Source organism: Centruroides vittatus, unplaced genomic scaffold (genome assembly GCF_030686945.1).
Source record: "Centruroides vittatus isolate TY-2023 unplaced genomic scaffold, ASM3068694v2 contig_2604, whole genome shotgun sequence".
Taxonomy (NCBI): Eukaryota; Metazoa; Arthropoda; class Arachnida; order Scorpiones; family Buthidae; genus Centruroides; species Centruroides vittatus.
This window is the reverse complement of record NW_027121655.1, coordinates 286168-301077: the sequence shown is the minus strand read 5'-3', so window position 1 is coordinate 301077 and position 14910 is coordinate 286168. Positions and strand designations below refer to the sequence as shown.

The window sequence follows — 14910 nt, the reverse complement described above, 5'->3', positions numbered from 1 at the left end:
AACTCGTTTGAGCTTATGAGATTATAAATTAGGAAAATTGATTTGAACTGGTCTTAATTTAAAACACGTGCAATAAATGTTTCTAGTTGCAAAAAGTGCATTACTTAAATGATATATTTATGAGGCAGCTGTAGGGTGGGATATGCTTCCAACCCTTTGTTTGGAGTGTAGGGTTGCTATTGCTGGATGTTATTGTGTTCTAGCACAGGTGGTTGAAGCAATAAAATCATTAGGAAGACTATAAAGTCATCGGTGGACTGTTTCTAATTGTGCTACTACAGCTTCTCTAGATTGATGGAGGTTAGGATGCCTGCACAAGGAAACTGGGTAAAATTTACTTACTTTATTCTACTGGATTTTTTATTTTTTTTTAACTTTTCCAGAGAACTTTCTTTCTTTTCTAAATCCAAACTGTTTCAACTATTTTAGATTCCTCAGAGGGCTTTTTTTTTTATAGTAAGGTCATGACTTTTATCAGACTCTTGTTTGGTTCTACATCTATTGTTAGGTAATGCATAGAAATCACCTGATTAGTTTACAATGAGCAGTTGTTATTCATAGTGCTAAGCTCGACAGCAGGGTAAGTTAAAGGTGTATCTGCGCCTAGGGGAAGTATTGGCACACAACATACAAATCAGCAGGGTAATTTTACCCATTTTCTATGGCCACAAGGACACGGGTCTATATACACCTCATTTTAATAACACGCCGAAAGAATGCAAAGTATAGATCTTTAACACAGAACATTTACATTCGGTGAATTATGAAATTTGAATTTTCACAGCTTAATTCTGTTAATTTGCTTTCAGCCTGCCAGCAGGAGTTCATGTTTTGTGACTGTGGAGTCAAGTAGGACTTTGCACTAATACATCTTGTACTTATCACCCACGAGTGTTAAATGAATTAAAAGAAATAGTTTTTGTCAACGATTAAAGGTCATTTTTCTCCCCATAAAATACACATTATATTATTGAATTCATTAATTAATTTATTTACTTGTAATTAACATAAAAATATGTCATTTATAAAATGAATTTTTTATGTTAGAATGGGTGGAGAAAAATGAGTAATTTTGCATTGCAGTTAAATAAATACTAAATTGTATATGGATGCAAATGATTTGCGAAACAGATGGTCGATCGGTTGTGTGTCAACAATGATAAAGCCCGGTTTTTTTTACCCCCGACCACAATTACTTAATGATAGTAGGTAAAGACGTTATAATGTGGCTTATCCAACACATAGCCAATTACACAGTCGAACAAGAGCATGATATATTTTAAAACCAGTTAAATAAGTATTAGGTTTCGGCCTAACAAAGTAGATGACTGAGACTGAGTCACATGAGCTCATTAGCATTGTGATGTCACAAAAGGTGACATCTGGACACTGAGAGAGAAACAGATGGACATTGTATTGTTTTCTAGTTAAACTCCTCTTCCCTTCGTCGGAGAAATTTTGGGGAATTTTGAGGGTAGGGAGGGATGATTCAAGCTCATTTATATATAACTATTTTTCTATCGTTTTTATATGATAATGAAGGCCCGGTCTAAACGAATCTCCACATATTTTTTAATTATAAAGGACTCTAAAACTAATTTCGCTACTTTCTAAAACTTGGGCTTGTTAAAATTGGCCCATTCGCTTAAACAATTCTAGCGAATTGGAATTTTCTCGAGAGGCAATACATCGAGAGAAAATCAAATTTTTCATAAACAACATTTTTTTTTTTTCCGGAGTCCGTGGAATTTCCATAAAACAGAATATAAAAAGTGTCCGAGGCTTTCTAATTATAAAGTGCCCATGTAAATCGAATCAAGCTGTCACTACAACGTTTCAAAACATATTTACGGCTGATAATTTAGCTAGGAAGCGTACAATATCCTGTCAACTGCCACCAATACTTGCGGCATCATCCTATTTTAAGAGAGTAATTTTACAGTTGGGAGAATCTTCTTTGTACCTAGAACACGATATAGACCTACTGCGGTGTTCGAATTTCAATTTAACGATAAAGTACAACGACGAAGTGGCAAATATAACAGAAATTCCAACAAAATATCTTTGTACTAAGAAGAAGAAGGATAAAGAAAAGAAAAAAAAAATCGCAAGGAATTTTGTAAGGCAAGGAAAATCATTATTTTGATTAAAGTCGAAAGAAAGATAAATCAACGGTATTTCTCGGTAAATCTTGTAAACTAGTCATTTTCGGACACACCAACTAATCTTCTTTTCATCTATATGCAAATATGTTTCTCTTACATATTTCTTTTCTTCTTTTTTTTATATTATTATTATTCTTTTTATGTATTTCCTGACTAAGCAGATCAAAATTTCTGTTAGATATCTGAAGAGTCTTGACTCCTAAGATCAACTCGCATGGGTAAATTTTCAGATATTTGTCATTTTCTGCCTTGAAAGAATTTCAATATATTCTCGCCACAGCAGTTTCTAGTCCAGGCTACTGATTTAGTTCCTACATTGTGCACCTCTTCTATGTTCCTCTTCGTGTATTATGTGGAATTCTTTCATATCTGTCCCTTCCGCGGTCCGAATGACACGTGTAATAAACAAATTCCCCCCACCCGTATTAAGTATCGTTACTATTTCTTTTGTCGTGTTAATTTAAATAGAAATAATTGTTTAAATCGAAATATTTAATAAATAAAAAAAGGATTATTTTTCTAGAGAATTAATGGGAATGTGTGACTCTTGCAATGTTAGAGGAGACAATGCCAAGCCACGCTGAGTGAATCGCAAGCTCATCAAGCGGAGCGAAACATGTGAACATCTCTCATACCTTAGTCTGGAAACGGTCCAATCAGCGCATACCGGAAGTGGCGTCAGCTGTGACGAATGGAGTGGGAGGGGCTCCGCATCCCGAGTGGTAGCAGTGTCACACAAGTGCTGCAGTTGTGTGGCTGTGCCAGATCACATGTACTCGACATGAGCGGCGTTAAGCGCTCTGTCTGCTTTTTGGCGTTATTTTGGACTTTGTTTTCGACATCTCAAAGCAGGCAAGGTGAGTAATTCTCTTTTCTTGGACTCTACACAACAATGTTAAGGTTTTTTTGGCCGGTTTTTTTCACATTACGAGAGTTGGAAAGACAGGAACACACATGTTTTAGACTACACGGATCGACCAAATTAGTGTTTTTAACGTAGGGTCATTGTCTCGTACGCGATTTTCGTCCAGCCGGAGATAAATTGGATTGGTTTTAATACCAAAAGGTTGTCGTGCTTCTACACAAGTTTTTCTCACGCAGTTAAGGATTGCCCGGGGTTACAATCGCTGACTCTACCTGTAATTTCCTCCTAGTTATTTTTCTTTTAAAGTAAACAAGACTTAATTCTACAAAGTAGATGGCAGAAACCGACGTAAATCAAAAAACTCCCCCACTATTTCTTAATAGTTTTATTGAAAGTAAGTGGTAAGGGATTTAGAGTTTTTAAAACGTTCATTGTGTAAACAGGTGCTGTTAAAATCTGTATAGGAAACAACACGAGGTTAGGGGAGTAACACCGGAGTATAGAATAGCCAGGCATTCCTGGCTCGGCAATGAAGCGAGGGGAAAATATAAATGGGAAGCCTTAATCCAGTTGGGGGACTGACAAATGACTGTAAAAGCAGGACCTGAGCTAGCATGTACGTGAATGGAGATGAATTGGTGGCATTCAATGCGATTGAGGGACAAAACAAGGATTACTAACACCTAGACATCCTCAATATTTATATCCTTACTAACAGGATACGCGACGGTAGATTTCGGCCAAACTCTCATCATATAGTATTGTCCCGTGTTATATTTTGAATTATTCTCTAGCGTAAAGTCACCCGCTCGATTTCTCTACGTCGGAACCAAGGTTATTTTCTATTCTTCATCGAAGAATACTTTGTTATTCTCTCCGCTTTTAAAGATTTAAGCACATGTAAATAACCTATCAAAAGAAACCGCAAAGAGCGTAGCCTTGTATGAGATATAAACAGAGGGATAACCATGCCAAGTTTTAAATTTTCTACTTAAACTACTTATGTAATCGCTACATAAAAAAGTAATTATCAGAAAATTAACGCTTCGCCCATTGAGAATAGCAAAGGACATCGCCCATCGATTAAAGATGATACAAATTATAGAGCTAGTTTTATTGATCAAGATTTACAATGTATTTACGATGTTTAAAATTTGTCATATAGTTACCTTGTATCTTCTAGTGTTTAAACGTGCAAAACTTTTCTTTTTAAATCTTTCTCTTGTTAAAGTTTTTAAAAAAGACTTTTAAGTTTTAATAAAGAATATATATATAAAAATAGAACCTTCTATCGATTTCTTTTTAAAGTTTATCTGAAAAGAAGTTCAAATCCGATAATCCTAAGTTATATCGAAGAATCGAAACAAGCTTTGAAAAGTTTACAATGTTGTTGTAGGCAAGATGAACACTGCAATCTGTTGATGGGCCTACTTGTTGAGGCAGACCAACGCTTTTGTTCTTTCATCAATTTTTAACCCAGTTACCTTCCAATTCTAATTACATTATAGACAAGTGTAGCGGTTTTATATAGGCCTATAATATATATATATATATTGTTGTGTGTTGTTAGAACGGTGTCGACGGAGAGCGAGTAGGCCACTTCACCTCGAGTTTTTCGATCTTATTTCACTCGAAGATTAATCAAAGTAGGTCACACAGGCTCGATTTACTTGAACACGATCTTATCACAATGGCAAATTTGATTTCGCCCTACTTTGCAAACTTGTATTACTTGTCTCACCACGGCTAGACCTTCTTATCCGCTGTCACAACTTTCCTACAACAATGACAAAACTCCGAGGAATATATAAACTTACGATAACCCCGAATAATCTTTTAATAATTACACTCGTGCGATTGTACTTTTTGGATTTTGAATAATGTCCGAAGGTTTTCTTTATAATAATAACAATTTTTGTTTCCGTCCCAGTAATTTTTCTAAACAAGACTATTAAGTTTTTAATTAAATGTAAATGCACTTTTATGAGTTTAAACTCCAAGTTCCAAGCCTGGGAAAATTAGACAATATGGTATGTAATATCCTGATCAGAAAATTAGATAATATAGAACTACATGCCGACTGGTATGAGTAATAGGTTGAATTTTGATTAACCTTTCTCGGAATCGAGTTTTATCTTTTAAGAGTCGACTTGGAAGTTTTCTCCTTCTTTAATTATCGAGTTTTTTAATTAAGAAAAAAATTCCCGTTTAAATTAAATAAATATTTAGTATAATAACGAAATAAATTGATCTAGCGACATGAAAAATGTATAGGTCCAGTTCCTCCTTCCCACTTATTCATTCTATAAACAGGTCTAAAAATAGCAAGCGTGTCTACATCGGGTCTTTAGTGATGATACATTTTATAATTAATTGTTTAGTGATGATGTCGCTATCATCATCATCCTTTCGTTGGTTACGGACTTAACAAAAGACGAGAAAATTTTTCTTTACGTCATTTACCCGTCTAGATCGATTAATTGTGTTGCGTTGTATCAATACGGACGTGTACCGTCTATAAAGGTCAAAATGATATTACTAAATGAAGCGTAAGCTTAATTCGATTTTTTAATACGTCGCAATAAGGCATATTTCTTAAAATTGAACATAGAATTTAAGAAAGTACATACCGTTATACTCAAAATTACGTTACGATGCGCGTTACACTCTCTTATATAGGCTAAGTATATACGTATCGGGAACTCGTTAACAAAAGAATATCTCGAAGGCTTCATTCAAAAGCGCATTTTTCCACTATCTATTCTGATATTTTTACTAGAGAGAGCGGGGAATCTATCAGATTGCTTTATCTTCAAAGGGGTCAACAGCGAGAGATTATCACAAGAGTTTAATGATTCAAAACCCATCACTACCTTTCCATATTTGAGGTTTTACAAAAGACGTTACGGGCTACGCGATAATGGCATAGAATTTAAGAAAGTGTATAGAGTTTCTGTTCTATATAGACTATAAGAAATCCTGAGGAACTCGTTAACCGAAGAATATATCGAAGGCTTCATGCAAAAAACGTATTTTGCCAGTGTCTATTCTGATAGATTCCCCCGCTCTCTCCGGTAAAAGTATCAGATTGTTTTATCTGGAAAGGGGTGAAACAGCGAGAGATTATCACAAGAGTTTAATGATTGAAAACCCATCACTATTTTTCCATATTTGAGGTTTTATAAAAGATGTTTTTCCAACGAAATGTTTTGTCATTCTGACACACGGTATTGAATATTGCATGATCCCTTCGGGAGTTGATATTCAATAATCTCTAGAGTCGAGAATAATAAGCAAACAGTTCACCTCGGGCAGAGTCGCAGAGTTCTTACGTTTTAGTGATGCTTCGGTTAAACTGGCATCAAAATGAGAACTGAAAGAAAGAATTTTCATTTCGGTTTTCTCGATCTTTTTATTTTATTTTGTTCCTCTGAATCATCGATTGCGTATCGATCTATAAATTTTGCTGATGGTAGGGAAAAAAAGGTATATATGTATATGCCAATATATTTTGGAGCCGGTGATAAATTGGTCTACTCTTAAAATGGCTTTATCACGGCGGTGTCCGCCTATATTTCGAATCTTTCCTCTCCCGCTTATCTACCTCGTTAAGAGCCTGTATTATTGATGGCAGTGGTAAGTTAATTATTAATTTTTCAATTGTCATACTTCAGCATGTGTAGAATCAGTCATGTGCCATTGATACATCGCATATCCGCTTGGCAGCTGTCAACTGAATCTTGTAACCTCACGCAACTGGCAATAGCCAGCACCGGCACCATTTTAACCTGCTTTAAAGATAACAAGCATTTATTCCATTGATTTTAATTGTAGTCGTGTAAATGCATGCAACACGAAACTTAAAACACACATTTCTTTGTTCTAACGTAGTAACAATAAACTATAAACAGCACGGTCGGTGTTTGATAAGAAAAGTGTCCTTGACAGACGAGATGAGTCTAAAAGTTGATAGCGCTAACAGGAGTTGTTACATTTTAATAGCCAATCAACAAACTGATAGCCAAAAGTGGTCGGTAATAATAGTACAGTGTTTGGTTGGCAGATTTGCATTCTTTGTAAGTTTTACGAGTGGATGTCATTATGAGTAGAATTGTCCCTATGCGAGTATGACGTCCGTTGTGTAGAGAATTCCGTCGTAGGGAGGCCCTCCTTGCCCCGGGTCAGGTTTAGTCGTGAGTTGAGTTTAAACAAACAACTATCAGTGGTATTTTAAGGGGGAGGTGGTTGTGCTTCACACCCGATAAAACCAGACGTAACAATGACTGTTGCGATGTCAGCACTACAAACCCAGAACGAGGTAAAAATATATACGTTTCTACAAATACACATAACCTTTATGACGTAAATAGAAAGAACGTATTCGTTTCGCAGCGAGCAGCGGAATTAGTGAAAGTCGCTTCAATCTTTGTACGATTTGTCCGCCCAGGATAGGATGGGTCGACAGGCACATCCCCGCTTGTTTCGCACAGCGGGAGGCGGTCTGCCAAAACCCAAAGAGCAACTATTATTGCCCGCTTCATCCCCACGCTCGACTTTTCGCTTCTTTTTTAATAAGGTCGACTTTCTCAGAAATCCTTCTCGGTTGCTCGCTCTCTTTAACTTACCACCTGTTGGGAGCTGCCTTCGACTCTGCGACTTTCGAGTGCCTTTCTCGATGACATTTTCCACTAGGATCACGATACACGACCGACGTAATTAAGTTTTCGTGATTTTCATCAACAATACTTGCCCACATTTCTTTTAACTATGCCTCAATATCATTCGTTCGTGTACGTGTACGTTTATATACATACACACACAGATAATTTGGTATGTCGTTAAGACTATTTGTCCTAGTTATTTGGAACAAACCGAATTTGTGTCTCCCTTCACGGTTTACGCCAATGTCCACACATCTGGAACTGAAACCGTAGGGAGTGTGTAGTAATGTAACATCGGGTCAGCTCCCTTTGCACGTGCCCCCCGACATCACTCAGTAATCAGGGAGGTACCGCTACAGTAAGGGGAGACTCCAGGTGGGGAATTGGCGCATGCCCCCGGGCGGCTCCATTGTAGATTCTGCCTTAAATATCTGGGCATGTCTGTTGATTTTGTGTTATTGCTCACCGTATGTTTAAGGGGGCTTCCACTTGGGCATTCCGGACATCTGGCGGCTCGTAGTGGAACTAAATACCGGATGGAAAGAAACAAAAGCACAGAGAATTCCGATGACTTTGAAGCTCTACTGACTCTATCAAGGACGAATCAAAGAAGTTATTATGGGAAAGATCAATGCATTTCACGCCTCTGATAGCGATACCGACTCCGCAATTGCGAATTTTAGCCATCGACGGATGATTAAAAACGACATTTTTTATTTCTTTTTGCTGTAATAAAAGAAAGAAAAATCCTTTTCTCTCGAACGAGCGATTCGGGTAAAACGGATATAAACTTTTATCGAAAAAGTAAAACCCAAACAGCATTATTTATTTAATGTGTTTCAAACTTGTTTCCGATATCTATTTTATTTTCCAATTTAGGCATTTATTTCCACCAAAGCCTTGTTTTGGCCGGCTTAGATTCAATAAGAGAGCATCCTGTACATCCTCCTTCGGATAGATCTGGAAAGTGCTTAATTTAATTTCTGTAGAAAGCAATGCTGGGTTGAGGTCGTGTCAATACTTCCCACATCCGGATGTATCTACTCTCCGGAAGTTAGTCGACAAGATCGGAAGTAGAGCTCGGCAATGTTTCCAACGTGGTTCGTCGTCATTTCTACGTGATCTGTAAATAATGCTACACTCAAAGCGGCAACTAATTCCAATGGCAATAAAGGCCAGACAGCAATTTCGATCATTTTAATAAGTTGTGTGTACAGAGTACAACCGATTCTAATTAAGCAGACAGCTGGACAAAGTCCTCTCGCGATGGACAATATCTGTAATGTCTGTAGTAAATTGACCAAAGCGCATACGAGACGTTATCCCCTATTTAGGTTAGGTGCAACACCCCGATGTGCCGCGTTTTTTTCTTGTAAACTGCTTCGTATTGTCTAGGAAATATAATCACCTTTTAACAATAGGATGCCTTAAGTGTAAATAGTTGTCTGGAAGATGCCAGAATGGCTAGCCATTGGTAGTTGCTTTAAATTCTTCCTATCACCCGAGTTCTCATCATGCACCAATGGACTCTAATACGGATAAATTACCGAAGTAATTATGGATGATTCGATGGGTACTCGATCAGAAATTGGGAGCGCACAATTATTGGGAATTCTTATTAGGTTCATAGAACCCAGCGATAAAAAACAATGATACAAAATCGTTGTTTGCTTACGTGTTACGCTCCAATGATTCCAATGGCTTCAGGAAGTAAAGAATCATGAGACAGTTACCTCTCATCGAAAGAACTTGACAATTTTGTTGGGAATGCTGATTTATGATAGAAAACTCAACCTCTATTAAGACTTCTGGACAAGTTCCAGCAAGAGTTAGCCATCATGTAAACTTTGATTGTCCCGTGTGTCACTAGGATTGATCATCATTCACCAAACGTCACTAGGTAAATGGCGGTGGCCAGAAAATATTATAGTTCGCGTGCAGATACTAGTACGTAATCGTCGTCGGTCTGGTATTAATCGATTCTGCAGTCTTGATCATTTATTTTCTACCTATTCAAGTAAACTATATTTGAACAGGTAAGTTATATCAAAATCTGGAAGAAAAATGCCTGCTAAGGAGAGACCTATAAGTTTAACCTGTTGGGTTTTTTTTTCTTTTTTATTCACTTGCGAATACCTTTCTTTCATGCTTGTTTTTTTTATCTCTTGGAAGATGATGTTTACAACCGGCTTTTACCTTTCAAAATCACATCATCCATAAAATAGATGTAAACGTTGGAAAGATATTTGAGGTTGCGAGTGGTATGTAATATTTAACAGGAATTTTTCTGGAGATGTGTGAGATATAAAGATTCTCACGAATGTTTGCCAAGTAAATAAATTAGTAAATTAGCCAAGTTTTAAGCGAAGTAAGTAACATAGCCGTTGGCCCACGTTAGGGGATGCTATCATCAAAACTAAAGTTAAATGGCTAACTTCGCTATTTGCTATCTGTTTAGTGATAATTGCGTTACAAGAAATAACTTGGATGACTTGGCATTTCATCTTATTTATAAGGAAATCGATTATCTTTAATAGAAATTTCAGTTATCTCTCGTGTTCTTTTCCGAGAATTCGAATGAATAGTCGGCGGAAGGAGTGGTTTTTTTTTTCTTTCTCCAACCTTCGACTAAGTTGCAAATATTTCTAGTTGTTTCATAATGTAACGAAGTCGGTGATTTAATGAGTCAAGATGTGACCCAGTCTGACCTTTTGGTGACAGTGGGAGGGGAGACTATTGTAGTGAGCTAGGGGTTGTGACAGCAGTTATACATCACACGTGCAAGCTGTACTGTGCTGTGTGGTCTGCGAGGGAATGGCAGGTGCATGCGTCAAGACACGCCTGCGATAGGGAACTCGGATCGGGTGGGGGTGAATCGTGCACACATACACACCTAATCTTATTGCACCCAGCCTTAGAAAGATCCAGATAGAGCCAATCAATAGTATATATTGTTTTTTACAGACTCGTTTCGCTCCAATCGATATTGATAGGAGTAGGATAATGAAAATTAACACTTCTAAAATCATTACAAATCTATACAACTTCTAATAAATTATTTAAAAACTAATAGAATTCGAAAAAACAAGTCAAAATTCAATAATTTATCTTTAAAAACCACATATTTTTCTAGTTAAAATTGAAATTCTTCATCTCTGAGTCACAAGTACACCAAGACAGTCATTGCGATTCATGAAATGATGCATCCATTTCTTCGAAATTGCTTTAAACTTCATTATTATATTTCTCTTTAAGAAATATTTGCTAAATGAAAAAGACCAGACAAAAATCTCATACAGGGCATTATCCGTCAGGGGAAAAGGAAAGGAAAAAAAAAATTCTGTTTGCCTATTTTAGCCTCTTTAACCTAAATTGGATAGCTGTAGGCTATTTCTGAAGGTTCTTGAAAAATTTATCATTAAAATGGATTCATTAAACTAAATCGAATTTATAAATTAAAAAAAAAAAGATGGTAACATAAGTGGTATTTATGTATTTGAAGTGAATCGGGATTAATTATACATTCTTTAAGCTAAGTATATTGCATTATAAAAGCAATTTAATACCGGTAATAAAATAATTAAATTCTTAAATATAATATATAATTTTATTTAAATTTTAGTTATTAAATGACTGTGTATATATTGATGTAAATCACAGTTGTGTGTAAGTTTTCATATTAGTTTTCAGCTTGTCAATAAAAATAAAGTGGAATAATTTTAGTTTTTTAATATCCATTTTAATACATTAAATGTGTAATTATGTTTTTAAAATATTTAGAAAGTCTTCACACACTCGAAATTCTTTTATTACATTTACAAAAGCATTTATAGAGGTAGAAATTTATGCTAAGTGGAGAATTTTTTTCGGGTATTACGCGTGTAATTAAATAATTCTTGTCGTTTTGTGAATTGTTTTGGATTTCAGCCAAACATTTTACGAATTTACGCGATTAAATAATTAACATTTTGAAAGGAAGAAACATTTAAATGATCTTTTAGTGGATGAAACTTGTCTCTTTTACAAAGCAGTTTGCATTTCTAACGAAATGCCTTAAATCCCAACTTCTTGAAATATCATTGGGGTCGATTTGTTAAGCGTACGTTACGTAGAAGTTGGCTATCGACGTGATGGATATCATCATCCTCCTGGATGACATCATCATTATGTTTCGATTGATGAGTACATTCCCATATCTTCTTGTTATCTACATTTATGTTTTACATTAAGGCCTAGAACGTATAAGTTGACCATTTGTAACTCGTCGATACGAGATTTAACAATGGTAGAAATGGTCAAGGAGTCGGGCAAATCGTGTTGCATTTTGAATGAAATTCTTAAATTTTTAAGAAATACCATTGAAATCGCTTGAAAATTCGAAATTGTCGCACCTTTGATGCTTCGAAAAGGCAGGGAATTGCCTTGAGCTGATGAGCATTTGACAAGTCGAAGATGGCCTAAGTCACAATTGATATTAGATATTTGAAACGGGATTATAAAAGTGGGGAATTTCGGAAGTTTTTGTGCGAAGTGTTAAGAAGGTTGGGGCAGATGAAGAATCCAGAAAGCTGTGAGAGTAATTTAAATATTACGAATCTCAAACATTCCTAGTTGCCAGATCAGTAATTTCCGGTTGGGCTTGGTAAATGATATCAGGAATCTCAATCAATTATATTCGAAACGAATTCTTTGCTTGTCCACATTCTTGATATCCTAGAAGATACTGCTTAAGAAGAGAAACAGAAAGTTAATTACGATCTGGAACTTTAATACGTCTGCTGTCAAACATTTTAGAAAATTTTCTGCAGTAGTAATTATGTACAGTGACCGTATTTCTTTCTTGATTTTTTCCCTGGTGTCGTCCCCTTCGGTCCCCCTCCATCCAAGTTGGAGAATATTCGTTCTGTGGTGGAAGAATAAAGAAAATTAGCTGTGACAAGAGAAAATCCCTGGCGAACGGAATAGATTAATTACCTCGTATTAAAGTAATGAGTCCTGCGTAAATATTTGATGTGTTCCATCAGACGATAAAGGGGAGACCGAGATAGCATTGCTGTACGCCAAGCTTAAGAATTCTTTAGGGATCTTGTACAACGGTTAAATTAGAACGGATATCAAGGTGAACGGAACTTGTACGAGTTTATCGACCATGCAAGTCTGGCTATGCTATCCTATTCTCCCTAGGGACCGATAGGGGGATCAGATGGGAGGGTGACGGGGTAGAAGTCTTGTGGCCCAAGTCATCTACATTACAGTGCTGACATGCAGATTGCTCCGGGCTAGACATCAGTTTTTCTGTTGCTCCATCCCCACTTACCAAAACCTGTTTATGCTGCGTGTGTGTATTGTTCTAGCCAATGCGTTGGTCAAAGTGGGCCAGTCGTGGCTTCAGCCATGGTCAGATACAACATTGTTTAAAATCTATTGTTGTCTACTGCAATTTTGACCAAACACGGTTGGCTAACCCGCCTTTGTAATTCGTTGTACACTAGCAAATTTGCTATTTTCCTGCCGGTTGGGTCATTCGGCTTTCTCCTTCGAGCGGGTTAAGAATAAGAATGAGAACCTCTCTGGTATCAGACGGTTGAGATTACTAAGAATAACCAGTTTTTGTCTAACTGGTCTGTGATTAATTGCAATCGCCTACTTGTGTACTTAAGACTTGCGTGAAAACATTTTATACTTTGTGTCCGTTGGTCAGTTCGTGGCCTTTAACCCGCATGTTAATGAATACCGGAATGATACGTCATTCTCTTAATCTCATCATTGTAATTCGAGTGGATTAAAACCAGGATAAGACGAGTCGAAAACCCGTCCGAACAATGAATAGGTTATCCAAGATGACCAGATGTGGGCCAGCAAGAACATCAGAGAAAGTTAAGTGTGGGAGATAAACATCCATTCTAAATTCCACTGACCAGGACGACCTACTTTCGGTTTAAAATATAATACCTGCGGATTCTTTTCATACAGACCATGCCCGTAATACGATTAAACGGCAGCTCTTATCTTTCAAAACATAATAGTCCGTTATGCAAAAATTTCAAATAATCTTAAAATTATTTAATGCTTGGTTAACTCTATTGACGATATCCTGATTTATTTACAAGACAAATAGAGTAGGAAAGTTGAAGGACCCTCCAGTCAGACAATAAAGAGGGAACTTAGTCTCGTCAGACGGAACGAGGCGAACCGGTGTGAAATGCCAGAGAAAGAACACAAAACTCTCTTTACGAAATGGAAGATCAACAGTGCATAGCTGTGTAGATCTGCCACTTGCACCCCGAACCAATAATTGGCACGTTCCGTACCAACGCAGAAACAAAACCAACTCGTTTCGAACGTTTTTTCCCCCCTTCGTCTTCCATACCCATAGTTCTCAAAGGAAGATAGCCAGGTGTGAGTGACCCACTGATAGACCAGACCAGTCCAACTCCTCTTCTTAACATCACATTGTTGTCTAATTGATTGAAATTTACTTTTATTTTACTGGCGAATATTCTTCGCTCTACTAATCCCCATTAAAATCACATAACAATTCTTAAATACTATTTTATCTTAAACGCAGAAAATTGAATATTCTTAATATTCAACCAATTATATATATATATATATATATTTTAAAAAAAGAAACGTTAATGGAACGAACTCATAAAAATCCCACTTTTATCCTTAACTGTGCCATGGAGTAACTCATCATTATAAGCACATCACTGTTAATCAACCGCAGACATAATCAATCATAAGATGGATGTTCATTTAATATTAGAACAATCCAGTTAATAAAATATCAAAGATTCAACGAGATAATTTTTTATGAGAAGAAAAAAAAAAACCCATCTAATTAAATGTGATGATTTTCTTGAGACAATCTCTGAATACATATAAGTGGTAAAGCGACTCAAACATTTTCCGAATTAAAATTTGGCAACAACAATAAATAGATGTTCATAATTAGCATGGAGGGAGATTGTGTCTTAAAGAATTGGCTTCGAATAACTGCACGTTAAATATTCTGCCAAGGATTTATTTATAAATTGATATGAATGGATACTCTAAGTTAAGAAAGATCTAAGAATAGCCAAACAGTATCTGTATAGGAGAGTCGACGATATGTCACTTCATAGGAGATAGCTATAACATTACTTGACAAGAAACATGTGGATCAACAAATATTGTCCGTTTGAAGTAGTATCCAGTGTCAGTTGCCAGTGCTTAG

General features: G+C 36.4%; 1 protein-coding gene across 3 annotated transcripts in view; it reads left to right on the top strand.

The window, feature by feature from the left end:
• The window catches only part of LOC136971569 (ephrin type-A receptor 4-A-like), an 86450-nt gene that overhangs the window by 19414 nt on the left and 52126 nt on the right, over positions 1-14910 (top strand). For all 3 annotated transcript variants that reach the window (XM_067266035.1, XM_067266034.1, XM_067266033.1), the window contains exon 2: positions 2689-3022. In XM_067266035.1, the coding sequence (XP_067122136.1) occupies positions 2857-3022 (166 nt within the window). In that variant the 5' untranslated portion in view covers positions 2689-2856. The remainder of the gene's footprint in view (positions 1-2688; positions 3023-14910) is intronic.